Genomic DNA, 16,084 nt, shown 5'->3' with positions numbered 1-16,084 from the left:
GGGGGGGGGCGACGACGTGGATGCGGCGCAAGGGGAGGCGGAAACTGGGGTGGCTCATGGCGGCCGGCAGGATGGCGGTGGTGGCGTGGGATGGCCGGAATAGGTGGCGGGTCATTTTTTCATTCAAACCCTTGGAGAATGGGTGGTTGGGGTTCCTGTGGGGTTTGAGAAAGAAATAATTCTAAACGCTCTGAGTTGTGGTTTGCCTGTGCTTCGAAATATTTGATGGCCGTGTCTAAACTTTGAAACGAGAGATGCTAAGGCAAAAGATTCTAGAGTCGAGTATAGAATTGTGGACCACCAAGGTTACGATATCATCTGACTGTGAGTTGAATGACCAAACGAGTCCGCTCATATAAGTTACTCCCTCTATATGTCTCTCTTGGAGCAGAAGTCGTCGTACTCCACTTCAAGATGCTCCATGGTGGTCGCTCTCTGAAGCAACATCGCTTGAATACGAGACACATCACTCCTCAAGCACGTTTCGAGCAAGCAAGACAACACTAGCTTCTACGACTCCGAGTTAAAGAGCGAGTATTCTTCAAGGGGACATTGTCCTCGAAAAGGTCGTGTATCCACAGTCCCAAAGCAAGCTTTGTCTAAAATGGAAGTGTTGCATCGATATGTAGTGATCTAAACGATCTTATATTTCTTTACACAGGGACTACTCATGAAAATTGTCAGAAAAAAAGTTAACCCGGGAAAATTAATAACGTGAAGAAGAGGGAGTTGCGTCACGGGCATGAAAGGAGAGGGCCAAATTTTGAAGCACGTGCCCTGGCTTTGGCGGCGGCTACACAGACTACAGGTCGCCATGCTTACTGATCATCGATTCTGATTAAACAACATCCTTTCAGAAATGCGAATGAATAAATTATCCAAACGTGGATCACGAAGTTGTCATCATCCAGCATCATGATCTTCTGCTCCCTCGCCACCTGTCCTACCTACTCCGGTCGGCGCGACGAAACATTTTGACGCCCAGTTCTCGCGAGGACTGCCCGGCAAGTTGTACGACTGCGCAGCCGCCGAAGAAGAATCGGAAAAAGACGACGACGCCGACGCCGACGCGGCCACGTCTGGGAAGTTGAGTCTGGCGCGGTGGCCACGGAACTCGAGCGCCGCGAGATCGTAGGCGCGGGCGGCATCCACGGCGGTGTCGAAGGTGCCGAGCCACTTGCGCACGGCGCGGTGCGGGTCGCGGATCTCCGCCGCCCACTTCCCCCACGAGCGCTGCCTCACGCCCCTGAACTTGCTCCAGCTCCTCCTCCGCGTGATCTTCCCCACGCCGCCGCCCTTCACAAAGCTCGCGGCGGAGCATCCTTCGCCCTCGCTGCTCGAGCCGGCCGGCGCCGCCGCAGCAACGAACATGCAGCCGATGCACCCGTCCACGCCGCAGCTGGCGCAGGCCGGAACTGCAGCGGCAATGTGCGGCGTGGACGACGGCTCGAGGTGCAGCGTGGGAACGACGGCGTCTCCGTTTACGACGGAGATTAGGGCGCGGAGGAAGAGGGAGTCCTCCAGCTCGGAGTTCGGGAGCTGGAAGCCGCTGCCGCCGCGCTCCAGCCTCGGTGCCATGACGGGTTTTGTGAGAAAGTTTTGCGTCTCCTCGGAGAACGACGGATGCGGGCGCTGTGTGTGGGTTGAGTTCTCGTGCTCCGAAGTTGGACGTTGTTTGGTGCGGTACCTTTTATAGGAGTCCACGCGCATTTGAAACGGCGATCACGTTCTTATCGTGGGAACGGGCGAGTGAGCGAGGAAATGCCTTGCATGGGTTGATTAGGCACTGCTGACGGCTGGTTGCGACGATATTTGAGCTGTTCACACAATCATGTTTTAAAATAGATAGATTTTACCTACGTAGTATCAAATTGTATATATACTACTGGTACTATCGGACTTTCGCCGAATCTTATGAAGTCAAATTGTATATCTTTCTGAACACAGTACAGACACAAACGCTCATATACACGTGCGTACGCTCACCTCTATGAACACACACGCACACCTTACCCCCATGAGCATCTACGAAAGACTGAGCACCTCCGAATGATTGAGCCGGCATATCATTTTGAAATTTACGAAGTCACCGTAGGCACCTCGTCGTCGACGGGAACGTCTCCTCCCACTGAATGCGCATCGCAGCAAATACTGAAATAAATCCAAGAATAAATTCGAGAACCAGATCCTGGTGGGCTGGGAATACCACAGTCCCTCTACCGTCCAACCACGGGTTGGTTCGCCCAAATTGTATACTATTAGTACATATATCCATCTTTTTGTAAATCTCCTAAAATCCAATTGTATGCTCCCTCGGTTTCATAATATAGTGCGCATAGATTTTTCTAAAAGTCGACTTTGCAAACTCTGACCAAAGTTATAGAGAAAACTATTTATATCTAGAATATCAAATATAGAAAATATGAACCAACATCTTATGATGAATCTAATTATATATGTTTAGCATTCTAGAGGTAAATATTTTTCTCCATAAACTTGGTCAAATTTTGTGAGGTCTGACTTCTAAAAAATATATCTATATGCACTACATTATGCAACAGAGAAAGTGCTCTTTTACCAGCAGAAAAAATTGTATACTTTCGGTACATTTTTAATCGCCATTTTATCTGGTGGATTTAACTTTGGAGGTGCATTTTACTAGATTTACGACCAACGATCCTCGATTTCATTAGATTTCCAAATTACTGGGTGAAAATGTGATGGGCTATGTTTATTTTTCAGACTGATATGGACAATTAGTGTGCCCTTAAACAATGGCGGTCGTTGTCTGTCGTTTTGTTGGTGGATTTGTAGCACTTCAGTTGATTTTTTAACCAATATTAGTAGGTTTTCATCCCATAGAAGGTGTTTCGATTGAGGACACCTCCAGCGGGTTTGTTGCTAATGCTCAAATTTTCCTCCCTACTTTACCCATGCCTTCTTCGTATCTTTGTGGATGATGTATTTCTATTAGTGTGGTTTGGTCCGGTTAGGGAAAAAAATGTGCCCTTCAGCTTTCCTTCCTAAATATCTCTTACTCTTTTGTCATGTCACTTGTGGACACAAATATTATGATGGTATCTTCACTATCAAGTCACTGTGCAGACAACTATGATTGTGGATTTTCACAGAAGTTCTTATGTAAAATCAAAATATTTCTATGATTAATTGTCACAAAAATCACTTTAACCAGAGATAATTTACTGAGAAGGGGTTGGAAAGGGGGGGAATACCATATAGTTCCTAAGTGTATATACAACCTATATGAGAAAAAAAGTATTAATAATTACAAAAAAGTCAAAAAGTTTAGAAGTTTTTTTTGGAATAAACTTGACTTTGTTTTGCACTACTATATAAATTTTCGCGAATAAAAACCCAATGTTGTCATTAGGAAAAAAGACAAAAAATATGTGCCATTATAGGTCACTATTCACACTATTTTGGCCTTTTTTTTAAAAGAAGTACAATGGAAGGTCAACTTTATTTCAAAAATATTTTCAGATTTTCTTGAATTTTTGTCTAATTACTAAATATATTTTTCCATATAGGGTGTATATACACCCATAGACCAAAAGTTCCCCTCCTTGGAAAGGTAGCAAATGTTGGGTGTTTTATGGACAAGATGAAATCATCGTTCACTTATTTTTCCAATGCTCTCTTGCTAGATTGGTGTGTGGAGTTATTTTAGTGTGTCTTTGATTTAAGAACTATTACCGACAACTTAAATTTATGATGATGCACTACTGAGTGGGCCCAGTGATACCTCTCTGTTATACGGAGTGACAAATCCCAGTCTCGATCCGTGTCAACCCAACAGACACTTTCGGAGATACCTGTAGTGCACCTTAATAGTCACCCAGTTACGTTGTGACGTTTGGTACACCCAAAGCACTCATACGGTATCCGGGAGTTACACGATCTCATGGTCTAAGGAAGAAATACTTGACATTGGAAAAGCTCTAGCAAAACGAACTACACGATCTTGTGCTATGCTTAGGATTGGGTCTTGTCCATCACATTATTCTTCCAATGATGTGATCCCGTTATCAACGACATTCAATATCCATATTCAGGAAACCATGACTATCTGTTGATCGACGAGCTAGTCAACTAGAGGCTCACTAGGGACATGTTGTGGTCTATGTATTCACATGTGTATTACGACTTCCGGTAATACAATTATAGCATGAATAAAAGACAACTATCATGAACAAAGAAATAAAATAATAATCCTTTTATTATTGCCTCTAGGGCATATTTCCAACAGTCTCCCACTTGCACTAGAGTCAATAATCTAGTTACATTGTGATGAATCGAACACCCATAGAGTTCTGGTGTTGATCATGTTTTGCTCGTGGAAGAGGTTTAGTCAACGGATCTGCGACATTCAGATCCGTATGTACTTTGCAAATATCTATGTCTCCATCTTGAACGTTTTCACGGATGGAGTTGAAGCGACGCTTGATGTGCCTGGTCTTCTTGTGAAATCTGGGCTCCTTGGCAATGGCAATAGCTCCAGTGTTGTCACAGAAGAGAGTGATCGGCCCTGACGCATTGGGTATGACTCCTAGGTCGGTGATGAACTCCTTCATCCATATTGCTTCATGCGCTGCCTCCGAGGCTGCCATGTACTCCGGTTCACATGTAGATCCCGCCACGACACTCTGCTTGCAACTGCACCAGCTTACTGCTCCACGATTCAACATATACACGTATCCGGTTTGTGACTTAGAGTCATCCAGATCTGTGTCGAAGCTAGCGTCGATGTAACCCATTACGACGAGCTCTTCGTCACCTCCATAAACGAGAAACATGTCCTTTGTCCTTTTCAGGTACTTTAGGATATTCTTGACCGTTGTCCAGTGTTCCTTGCCGGGATTACTTTGGTACCTACCTACCAAACTTACGGCAAGGTATACATCTGGTCTGGTACACAGCATGGCATACATAATAGATCCTATGGCTGAGGCATAGGGGATGACACTCATCTCTTCTTTATCTTCTGCCGTGGTCGAGCATTGAGCCGAGCTCAATCTCACACCTTGCAATACAGGCAAGAACCCTTTCTTGGACTGATCCATTTTGAACTTCTTCAAAATCTTATCAAGGTATGTGCTTTGTGAAAGACCTATGAGGCGTCTCGTCTATCCCTATAGATCTTGATGCCTAATATGTAAGCAGCTTCTCCAAGGTCCTTCATTGAAAAACACTTATTCAAGTAGGCCTTAATGATGTCCAAGAATTCTATATCATTTCCCATCAAAAGTATGTCATCTACATATAATATGACAAATGCTACAGAGCTCCCACTCACTTTCTTGTAAACGCAGGCTTCTCCATAAGTCTGCATAAACCCAAACTCTTTGATCATCTCATCAAAGCGAATGTTCCAACTCCGAGATGCTTGCACCAGCCCATAAATGGATCGCTGGAGCTTGCATACTTTGTTAGCATTCTTAGGATCGACAAAACCTTCCGGCTGCATCATATACAGCTCTTCCTTAAGATAACCGTTAAGGAATGCCGTTTTGACGTCCATCTGCCATATCTCATAATCATAGTATGCGGCAATTGCTAACATGATTCGGATGGACTTAAGCTTCGCTACGGGAGAGAAGGTCTCATCGTAGTCAACCCCTTGAACTTGTCGATAACCCTTAGGAACAAGTCGAGCTTTATAGATGATGACATTACCATCCGCGTCCGTCTTCTTCTTAAAGATCCATTTGTTTTCTATCGCTCGCCGATCATCGGGCAAGTCAGTCAAAGTCCATACTTTGTTTTCATACATGGATTCTATCTTGGACTGCATGGCTTCTAGCCATTTGTTGTAATCTGGGCCCGCCATCGCTTCTTCATAGTTCGAAGGTTCACCGTTGTCTAACAACATGATTTCTAGGACAGGGTTGCCATACCATTCTGGTGTCGAACGTGTCCTCGTGGACCTACGAAGTTCAGTAGCAACTTGATCCGAAGTACCTTGATAATCATCATTAATTTCCTCTCCAGTCGTTGTAGGTACCACAGGAACATTTTCCTGAGCTGCACTAGTTTCCGGTTCAAGAGGTAGTACTTCATTGAGTTCTGCTTTCCTCTCACTTACTCCTTTCGAGAGAAACTCTTTTTCCAGAAAGGATCCGTTCTTTGCAACAAATATCTTGCCTTCGGATCTAAGGTAGAAGGTATACCCAATGGTTTCCTTAGGGTATCCTATGAAGACACATTTTTCCGACTTGGGTTTGAGCTTTTCAGGTTGAAGTTTCTTGACATAAGCATCGCATCCCCAAACTTTTAGAAACGACAGCTTAGGTTTCTTCCCAAACCATAATTCATACTGTGTCATCTCAACGGATTTAGATGGTGCCCTATTTAAAGTGAATGTAGCTGTCTCTAGAGCGTATCCCCAAAATGATAGCGGTAAATCGGTAAGAGACATCATAGATCGCACCATATCTAATAGAGTGCGATTACGACGTTCGGACACACCGTTACGCCGAGGTGTTCCAGGCGGCGTGAGTTGTGAAACGATTCCACATTTCCTTAAGTGCGTACCAAATTCGTGACTTAAATATTCTCCTCCACAATCCGATCATAAGAATTTTATCTTTCGGTCACGTTGATTCTCTACTTCATTCTGAAATTCCTTGAACTTTTCAAAGGTCTCAGACTTGTGTTTCATCAAGTAGACATACCCATATCTACTTAAGTCATCAGTTAGAGTGAGAACATAATGATATCCTCCGTGAGCCTCAACGCTCATTGGACCACACACATCAGTATGTATGATTTCCAATAAGTTGGTTGCTCGCTCCATTGTTCCGGAGAACGGAGTCTTGGTCATTTTGCCCATGAGGCATGGTTCGCATGTGTCAAATCATTCATAATCGAGAGACTCTAAAAGTCCATCAGCATGAAGCTTCTTCATGCGCTTGACACCAATGTGACCAAGGCGGCAGTGCCACAAGTATGTGGAACTATCGTTATCAACTTTACATCTTTTGATATTCACACTATGAATATGTGTAATATTACGTTCGAGATTCATTAAGAATAAACCATTGACCATCGGGGCATGACCATAAAACATATCTCTCATATAAATAGAACAACCATTATTCTCGGATTTAAATGAGTAGCCATCTCGTATTAAACGAGATCCAGATACAATGTTCATGCTCAAACTTGGCACTAAATAACAATTATTGAGGTTCATAACTAATCCCGTGGGTAAATGTAGAGGTAGCGTGCCGACGGCGATCACATCAACCTTGGAACCATTCCCGACGCGCATCGTCACCTCGTCCTTCGCTAGTCTCCGCTTATTCCGCAGCTCCTGATGTGAGTTACAAATGTGAGCAACGGCACCGGTATCAAATACCCAGGAGTTACTACGAGTACTGGTAAGGTACACATCAATTACATGTATATCACATATACCTTTAGTGTTGCCGACCTTCTTATCCGCTAAGTATTTGGGGCAGTTCCGCTTCCAGTGACCCTTCCCTTTGCAATAAAAGCACTCAGTCTCAGGCTTGGGTCCATTCTTTGACTTCTTCCCGGCAACTGGCTTACCGGGCGCGGCAACATCTTTGCCGTCCTTCTTGAAGTTCTTCTTACCCTTGCCCTTCTTGAACTTAGTGGTCTTATTGACCATCAACACTTGATGTTCTTTCTTGATTTCAACCTCTCCTGACTTCAGCATTGAAAATACTTCAGGAATGGTCTTCACCATCCCCTGCATATTGTAGTTCATCACACAGCTCTTGTAGCTCGGTGGGAGCGACTGAAGGATTCTGTCAATGACCGCCTCGTCTGGGAGGTTGATCTCCAGCTGGGACAGGCGGTTGTGCAACCCAGACATTTTGAGTATGTGCTCACTGACAGAACTGTTTTCCTCCATCTTACAACTATAGAACTTGTCGGAGACTTCATATCTCTCGACCCGGGCATGAGCTTGAAAAACCATTTTCAGCTCCTCGAACATCTCATATGCTCCGTGTTGCTCAAAACGCTTTTGGAGCCCCGGTTCTAAGCTGTAAAGCATGCTGCACTGAACGAGAGAGTAATCATCAGCACGTGACTGCCAAGCGTTCATAACGTCTTGGTTCTCTAGGATGGGTGCTTCACCTAGTGGTCCTTCTAGGACATATGCTTTCTTGGCTGCTATGAGGATGATCCTCAGGTTCCGGACCCAGTCCGAATAGTTGCTGCCATCATCTTTCAGCTTGGTTTTCTCTAGGAACGCGTTGAAGTTCATGTTGACATGAGCGTTGGCCATTTGATCTACAAGACATATTTTGCAAAGATTTTAGACTAAGTTCATGATAATTAAGTTCATCTAATCAAATTATTTAATGAACTCCCACTCAGATTAACATCCCTCTAGTCATCTAAGTGTTACACGATCCGAGTCGACTAGGCCGTGTCCGATCATCACGTGAGACGGACTAGTCATCATCGGTGAACATCTCCATGTTGATCGTATCTTCCATACGACTCATGTTTGACCTTTCGGTCTCTTGTGTTCCGAGGCCATTTCTGTACATGCTAGGCTCGTCAAGTTAACCCTAAGAGTTTTGCATGTGTAAAACTGTCTTACACCCATTGTATGTGAACGTAAGGATCTATCACACCCGATCATCACGTGGTGCTTCGAAACGACGAACTTTAGCAACGGTGCACAGTTAGGGGGAACACTTTCTTGAAATTATTATAAGGGATCATCTTATTTACTACCGCCGTTCTAAGTAAACAAGATGCATAAAACATAATAAACATCACATGCAATTATATAAAGTAGTGACATGATATGGCCAATATCATATAGCTCCTTCGATCTCCATCTTCGAGGCTCCATGATCATCTTCGGCACCGGCATGACACCATGATCTCCATCATCGTGCCTCCATGAAGTTGCTCGCCAACTATTACTTCTACTACTATAGCTAACGGCTTAGCAATAAAGTAAAGTAATTACATGGCGTTAAATCATTGACACGCATGTCATACAATAATTAAGACAACTCCTATGGCTCCTGCCGGTTGTCATACTCATCGACATGCAAGTCGTGATTCCTATTACAAGAACATGATCTCATACATCACAATATATTATTCATCATTCATCACAACTTCTGGCCATATCACATCACATGACAACTGCCGCAAAAACAAGTTAGACGTCCTCTAGTTGTTGTTGCATCTTTTACGTGGCTGCAATTGGGTTCTAGCAAGAACGTTTTCTTACCTACGAATAACCACAACGTGATTTTGTCAACTTCTATTTACCCTTCATAAGGACCCTTTTCATCAAATCCGCTCCAACTAAAGTAGGAGAGACAGACACCTGCTAGCCATCTTATGCAACTAGTGCATGTCAGTCGGTGGAACCTGTCTCACGTACGCGTACGTGTAAGGTCGGTCCGGGCCGCTTCATCCCACAATACTGCTGAAGCAAGAAAAGACTAGTAGTGGCAAGCAAGTTGACAAGATCTACGCCCACAACAGATTTGTGTTCTACTCGTGCAATAGAGAACTACACATAAACCTAGCTCATGATGCCACTGTTGGGGAACGTTGCATAAAATAAAAAATTTCCTACGTTCACCAAGATCAATCTATGAGTTCATATAGCAACGAGAGAGAGATGCATCTACATACCACTTGTAGATCGCGTGCGGAAGCGTTCAAGAGAACGGGGTTGAGGTAGTCGTTCTCGTCGTGATCCTATCACCGGAGATCCTAGCGCCGAACGGACGGCACCTCCGCGTTCAACACACATACGGTCAGCGTGACGTCTCCTCCGTCTTGATCTAGCAAGGGGGAAGGAGAGGTTGATGAAGATCCAGCAGCACGACGGCGTGGTGGTGGATGCGGCAGGACTCCGGCAGGGCTTCGCCAAGCAACTGCGGGAGGAGGAAGAGGTGTAGCAGGGGGAGGGAGGCGCCAAGACTAAGGGTGCGGCTGCCCCTCCCCTCCTCCTTTATATAGGCCCCTTGGGGGGGCGCCGGCCCTGGAGATGGGAATCTCCCAAGGGGGCGGCGGCCAGGGGGGTGGAGTGCCCCCCAAGGCAAGTGGTGCGCCCCCACCCTAGGGTTTCCAACCCTAGGCACAGGGGGGCCCCAAGGGGGGCGCACCAGCCCACTAGGGGCTGGTTCCCCTCCCACTTCAGCCCACGGGGCCCTCCGAGATAGGTGGCCCCACCCGGTGGACCCCCGGGACCCTTTCGGTGGTCCCCGTACAATACCGGGTGACCCCGAAACTTTCCCGATGGCCGAAACAACACTTCCTATATATAATTCTTTACCTACGGACCATTCCGGAACTCCTCGTGATGTCCGGGATCTCATCCGGGACTCCGAACAACATTCTGTTTGCTGCATACTCATATTCATACAACCCTAGCGTCACCAAACCTTAAGTGTGTAGACCCTACGGGTTTGGGAGACATGCAGACATGACCGAGACGGCTCTCCGGTCAATAACCAACAGCGGGATCTAGATACCCATGTTGGCTCCCACATACTCCTCGATGATCTCATCGGATGAACCACGATGTCGAGGATTCAAGCAACCCCGTATACTATTCCCTTTGTCAGACGGTATGTTACTTGCCCGAGATTCGATCGTCGGTATCCCAATACCTCGTTCAATCTCGTTGCCGGCAAGTCACTTTACTCGTGCCGTAATGCATGATCCCGTGACCAGACACTTGGTCACTTTGAGCTCATTATGATGATGCACTACCGAGTGGGCCCAGTGATACCTCTCTGTTATACGGAGTGACAAATCCCAGTCTCGATCCGTGTCAACTCAACAGACACTTTCGGAGATGCCTGTAGTGCACCTTTATAGTCACCCAGTTACGTTGTGACGTTTGGTACACCCAAAGCACTCATACGGTATCTGGGAGTTACACGATCTCATGGTCTAAGGAAGAGATACTTGACATTGGAAAAGCTCTAGCAAAACAAACTACACGATCTTGTGCTATGCTTAGGATTGGGTCTTGTCCATCACATCATTCTCCCAATGATGTGATCCCGTTATCAACGACATCCAATGTCCATAGTCAGGAAACCATGACTATCTGTTGATCAACGAGCTAGTCAACTAGAGGCTCACTAGGGACATGTTGTGGTCTAAGTATTCACACGTGTATTATGATTTCCGGATAATACAATTATAGCATGAATAAAAGACAACTATCATGAACAAAGAAATATAATAGTAATCCTTTTATTATTGCCTCTAGGGCATACATGCTAACCGAATGTTTTTCATACAAACTGGATGTAAAGCTTTACATTTAGGACATATTTTAACAAAACTATACCCGACTAGGCTAAAACTAGTCTAAAATCACCGTAAAGTTTCATCGTGTTTGGACTTCGTTTGATATGGTTTTTCTACGAAACAAGAAAATAGGAAAAAAAATGAACCGGCACTTGGCACTGAGTTAGTAGCTTATTTTCCAATAGTGATATAAAATTGTATATAAAGCATACAAGATTGATAATATAATAGCATGAAGCAATCAAAAATTATATATATGTTGGAGACGTATCATACACCATTCACACAGTAAGAGGCCTTTGCGGTTGGGCAAAGATCGAAACGCGAAAGAGAGATGTAAGATGGATCAAGGTAGGAACATCAAGGTAGGAACTTATGTATTTACCTTTACCGCTTGCGAACAATTAAGTGCAGATGAATTCATGTAGTAACTGTTTTACTATCAGTGCACATGACTCTTACTAGAAGCAAAGGCGCGTCTTGCCGCACCGCTTTTCTTTCTTGCTGATTCTTTTTCTTGATAACAATTTTTGTAAACAAACATGAAGCAGCTTCTTGATTGAACTTTTTACAGCCAATCATTTATGCAACACAATCTAGGTTTCTAGCTCCAAATTGGTTTCTAGCTCCAAATTGACAGGCGATCAACTCTCACAGATCAACTTCTCGAGCCAAATGAAATACGAAAAGCATCTCAGCCACACAAAGAATGATGGTGAGATTAATCTTATTTTGCTCTCCTCCATGAAAAAGGAAATGTTCACATTACATTCTAGACATCAGATTGTGGCACCATTCACTGTAGAGACATCGAGATGCATCTTAGCAGGGCATACGAGAGGCCACAAACAACAAAGCCAAGGCTTAAACATCTTGATTTGGGCTTGTGTAGTACTCTGCTCCACTTAAACAACTTGTGTGCACCTCAATGCATATACAAATGGTCAGTTCATTTCATCAGCGACATATGTGTACATGAGCTGAAGACGTCATCAAAGATTGCAAGAGTATATAAAACATGTAACTAATAGCTATTGAAAATTGACTTGTTTGGTGACTGACCATTTCACTATTATCATCTCATGCTCCGCGGTTCATATGCACCTATGCTGCCAATGCACTGCAGACTCTTACTACAAAAAAAATCATAGTTGCTAGTGGATAACATGATTCCTAGAACAAATATTAATTTCTAAAGATCAATCATATAATTTTCTGGCTTGACCAAGGTGGAGGAGTTCAATATTTTGCAGAGTGTGGTGTTAAAGGACAGCATTCAATTACCTTCTCTGTATGAAAAATCAAGGAGGGCCAGAACTAAATTTGTAATACCCAAATATTAAAGAGAACTTACAACAATAATTGCTTCTAAGTCATTTTTTAAATTGCTTTAAGAAACTGCACTTGTTTTTCACATAAATCGATTTGAGCAAAAGATGTTGTCTAAGAGATGGACATCATAACATGCTTGAAAGCTAATATTGCCAAGTTACCATATACATGAACCCAACTCCAACAGTCATTCTGAAAAACAACTAAAGGGTCCAGAGCAAACAAAAAACACTCCAAACAAAATAGTGCAATAAATCAAATGGAATCAAGTAACCAGAGGGTGATTTTATCTAAACAAACATGGTGTCAAGACTCAGTCACCAACAGGAAATAGGTGGCAACAATCAAGGTGAGGAAATGGAGAAAGAAACTTCACCAGTTCAGTCAGCATGAGTTGTAAGTGCACAACACTCGTCTTGGTTGCTAGAGAAAACAAAACAATGAGATTAATTGTAAATCTATCTAGTAGCAATTAACATCTACGTTCATACCCAAGACAATGACTTGTAGGCTCTCTCTCCCATTGTTAGTTAAAGGAGATGATTCCCTTTCACTTATATAGTATTAAATCCCTAATGCCCCTAAGATCCTCGAGTCAATAATAATCACTTGAAGATTCCCAAATTATGAGAAAATTAATTAACTTGTGTTCTACTAAGGAGAAAAAAAGGAAGCAGACATTAAACGGCAGAATCGGCTCTTGGAGTCTTGTTGAGCTTTCCTTGTGATTTTAATTATGCTTCTATGCGAGATTACAATTCTAAGACTGCAAATAAACATCATTAGACTAGTCTGTTTACTCATTTGGGCTGAACATGTTGAAGACTAACTCGTATTACAAATAAGAGCATGATTGACTATCTATTAACTTGTAGTCTGAAAATTGTCGAGCAGCAAACTTGGAATCACCACTGAATATTCACACATGAAGACACATGCATTTTTAGCTTTTATGATAGCATTCCGTGGCAAAAGAGCCGCTTACTCACCGGTGATGAAGATGAACTCAGAGATGCACACCAACATGATTTCCTTGGAGCTGGAAATTAAGAATTGCCAACATGATATGTAGTCTGTGTAAGCAATATATAAGATATCTCATTACAAACTTTTAGGAGCTAGGGTTCTGCCCTGTCTTGGCTGTAGGCAGTAGGGGAAGGAGGGGGCTGGGCATGGCGATGAGCGGCCGCGCCGGCGGCTGGTCGCCGTCGCGGAAGAGGAAGATGGCGGCGGCAGCGCAAGAGGCAGGGGGCGGCTAGGGTTCTAGCTCCTCTGGGAGCCGGGGAATAGAGATAATCTTCTTATTGCTTAATTCCAAAAAGAGTCTTACAGCCTATATTTATAACCTAGATAACTTGCATAAGAATTAACCTAAGATAACTTGCATAAGAATTAACCTAAGATAACTTGCATAAGAATTAACCTAAGATAACTTGTGGGCTAAGATTGCCCGGTGGGCCTCTACGGCCGTAACACTTCTCCCCGCCTGCACAAACAGCTCGTCCTCGAGCTGTAAGTTGGGGAAGCGCTGGCGGAACTCCTCGAGGCGATCAACCAGCGTCAAACACCTTCTCGACAGCTGGGGCGGCCAGGTCGGCGGCGACGGCGTCCTCCGGAATGTAGTCTGCAACCTCCAGGTAGAAGAGTCGCGGGCAGGCATGGCCGGGCGTGTAGGGCTCGTCGCGGTTGAAGCATAATCCTTGGCGGCGACGCTCGAGGAGCTCGGCTGAGGTGAGCCGGTGGAACGGGCGTCCCGCGGTCACGGCGAGGGGTGCCGCAGAAGCCTGCGCAGGCCGACCCTGCGTGGAATCCGGCCCTGGTAGCGACCCAGTAGTCCGAGACGGTGATTCATGCTGGATGACCACCACGCGGCGCTCGAACACGCGGGCGTAGTACATGGCCAACTGGAGATCCTGGGGTCCGCGAAGCTCCACGTCGACGCGAGTGTGATCCGGAAGGCCGCCGACGAAGGGCTCAGCCCGCTGCAGGGTCGTCACACCTGGCGCGTGACACGCCAGGGCCTGGAAGCGGTCGGCGAAATCCTGCACCGTGGAGGTGAAAGGTAGGCGGCCCAACTCGGCCAATCGGCTCCCGCGTAATGGTGGTCCGAGGCGAAGAAGGCACAGCTGCGGAAGCGCTCCCACGGGGGCATGCCGCCCTCGTCCTGCTCGAGGGCGTAGTACCATGTCTGGGTGGCCTCGCGGAGATGGTAGGAAGCCAGCCAAGTGCGCTCCGACGCGGGTGTGCGCTGCCCGCGGAAGAACTGGTCACACTGGTTGAGCAAGTTAAGCGGGTCATCCGAGCCGTCATAAGTGGCGAAGTCAAGCTTGGTGAACCGGGGCAGCTGCTGGTTTGGCGCGCCATGGCCCACTGCCTTGGCGGTGCGGAGAGCTGATGACGGTGCTTGGTCCGTGGTGGGAAGGCCGGCGTAGGCCCCCGTGGTGCCCGATGCCCCGGCCTGCAACTGGGAACCCGACGGCTCCCGGGCCTCCGTGTAAACCGGCGGAGGCGATGTCCCGTGGAGCCAGCCCGGAAGTGGAGATGGTGACGATGGGAACCAGACCTCTTGGATCGGAAGACCGCCTGGCGCGGACCGGCCCAGGCTAGGGCTGGGCGGTGGCGGCAGCGGAACCTGCACTGTGGCCGCCGGGAGGGACGGCGAGGCGGTGGGTGGCACGGCCCAGCTCGGCCACTGCGGGCCCTGGGCGGCTGCTGGCGGCGCGGGTGGCGCCGCGAGCGCTAGCGTCGGCCACTGGGGCCAGGGTGGTGTGGAAGCGACCGACGATGGTAGCGCCGGGTAGCCCCCGGCGATGGCCGCGGGGACGGAGTAGGCCGGCCACTGCGGGCCCTGGGTGGCTGCTGGCGGCGCGGGTGGTGCCGCGAGCGCTGGCGTCGGCCACTGGGGCCAGGGCGGCGTGGAAGCGGCCGGCGATGGTAGCGCCGGGTAGCTCCCGGCGATGGCCGCGGGGACGGAGTACCACGGCAGTGCCGGCTGGCCCGAGGGTACGGCCGGCGGTAGCAGCGGTGGCAGCCTGTACGGGCTAGCCAAATAGAGAAGGATGCCCTGGGTCGCGATCACCAGGTCATTGAGCACGCTGGCCATGGCCTCCGGGGAAAGCTGGTTCGGCATGGGGGAGGAGATGGTGGCGAATTGTGTACGGGTGGCGATGGCTGGCCCTGGCTCTGCATTGTGCCAGGAGCGGGGGAGATCGGTGCCGACGGGAGGGTGAGCGAGGCCGTGGCGCTCGGCGATAAGGCGGCGGCAGTGGTGGAGTTGGTGGCAGCGGCGGTGGGGGTGCTGGTGGGCAGCGGCGGCGGTGGTGGCGGCGGAATTGGTGGTGGCGATGACATGGTCGAAACCCAGGTAGCTGATACCCGGGTTTCGACCATGTCTTCGCCGCCTCCAATTCCGCCACCACCGCCACCACCGCCGCTGCCCGTCAACTCCACCACCGCC

At 47.0% G+C, this 16,084-nt stretch overlaps 1 protein-coding gene across 1 annotated transcript; it reads right to left on the bottom strand.

Annotated features, from left to right (window-relative positions):
* Nucleotides 1–903: 903 nt before the first annotated feature.
* Nucleotides 904–1,606, bottom strand: LOC119321333 (ethylene-responsive transcription factor ERF109-like). The gene has a single exon (XM_037595057.1). The coding sequence runs from the start codon at nucleotides 1,576–1,578 to the stop codon at nucleotides 904–906; it is 675 nt and encodes a 224-aa protein (XP_037450954.1). The 5' UTR covers nucleotides 1,579–1,606.
* Nucleotides 1,607–16,084: the final 14,478 nt, after the last annotated feature.

Source organism: Triticum dicoccoides, chromosome 6B (assembly GCF_002162155.2).
Source record: "Triticum dicoccoides isolate Atlit2015 ecotype Zavitan chromosome 6B, WEW_v2.0, whole genome shotgun sequence".
Taxonomy (NCBI): domain Eukaryota; kingdom Viridiplantae; phylum Streptophyta; class Magnoliopsida; order Poales; family Poaceae; genus Triticum; species Triticum dicoccoides.
Note: the sequence above shows the minus strand (reverse complement) of the source record. Positions and strands in the feature narration are given on the sequence as shown.

Coding starts and splice junctions, on each gene's coding strand:
- LOC119321333 (XM_037595057.1), bottom strand. CDS start 1,578: ATGGCACCGAGGCTGGAGCGCGGCGGCAGCGGCTTCCAGCTCCCGAAC.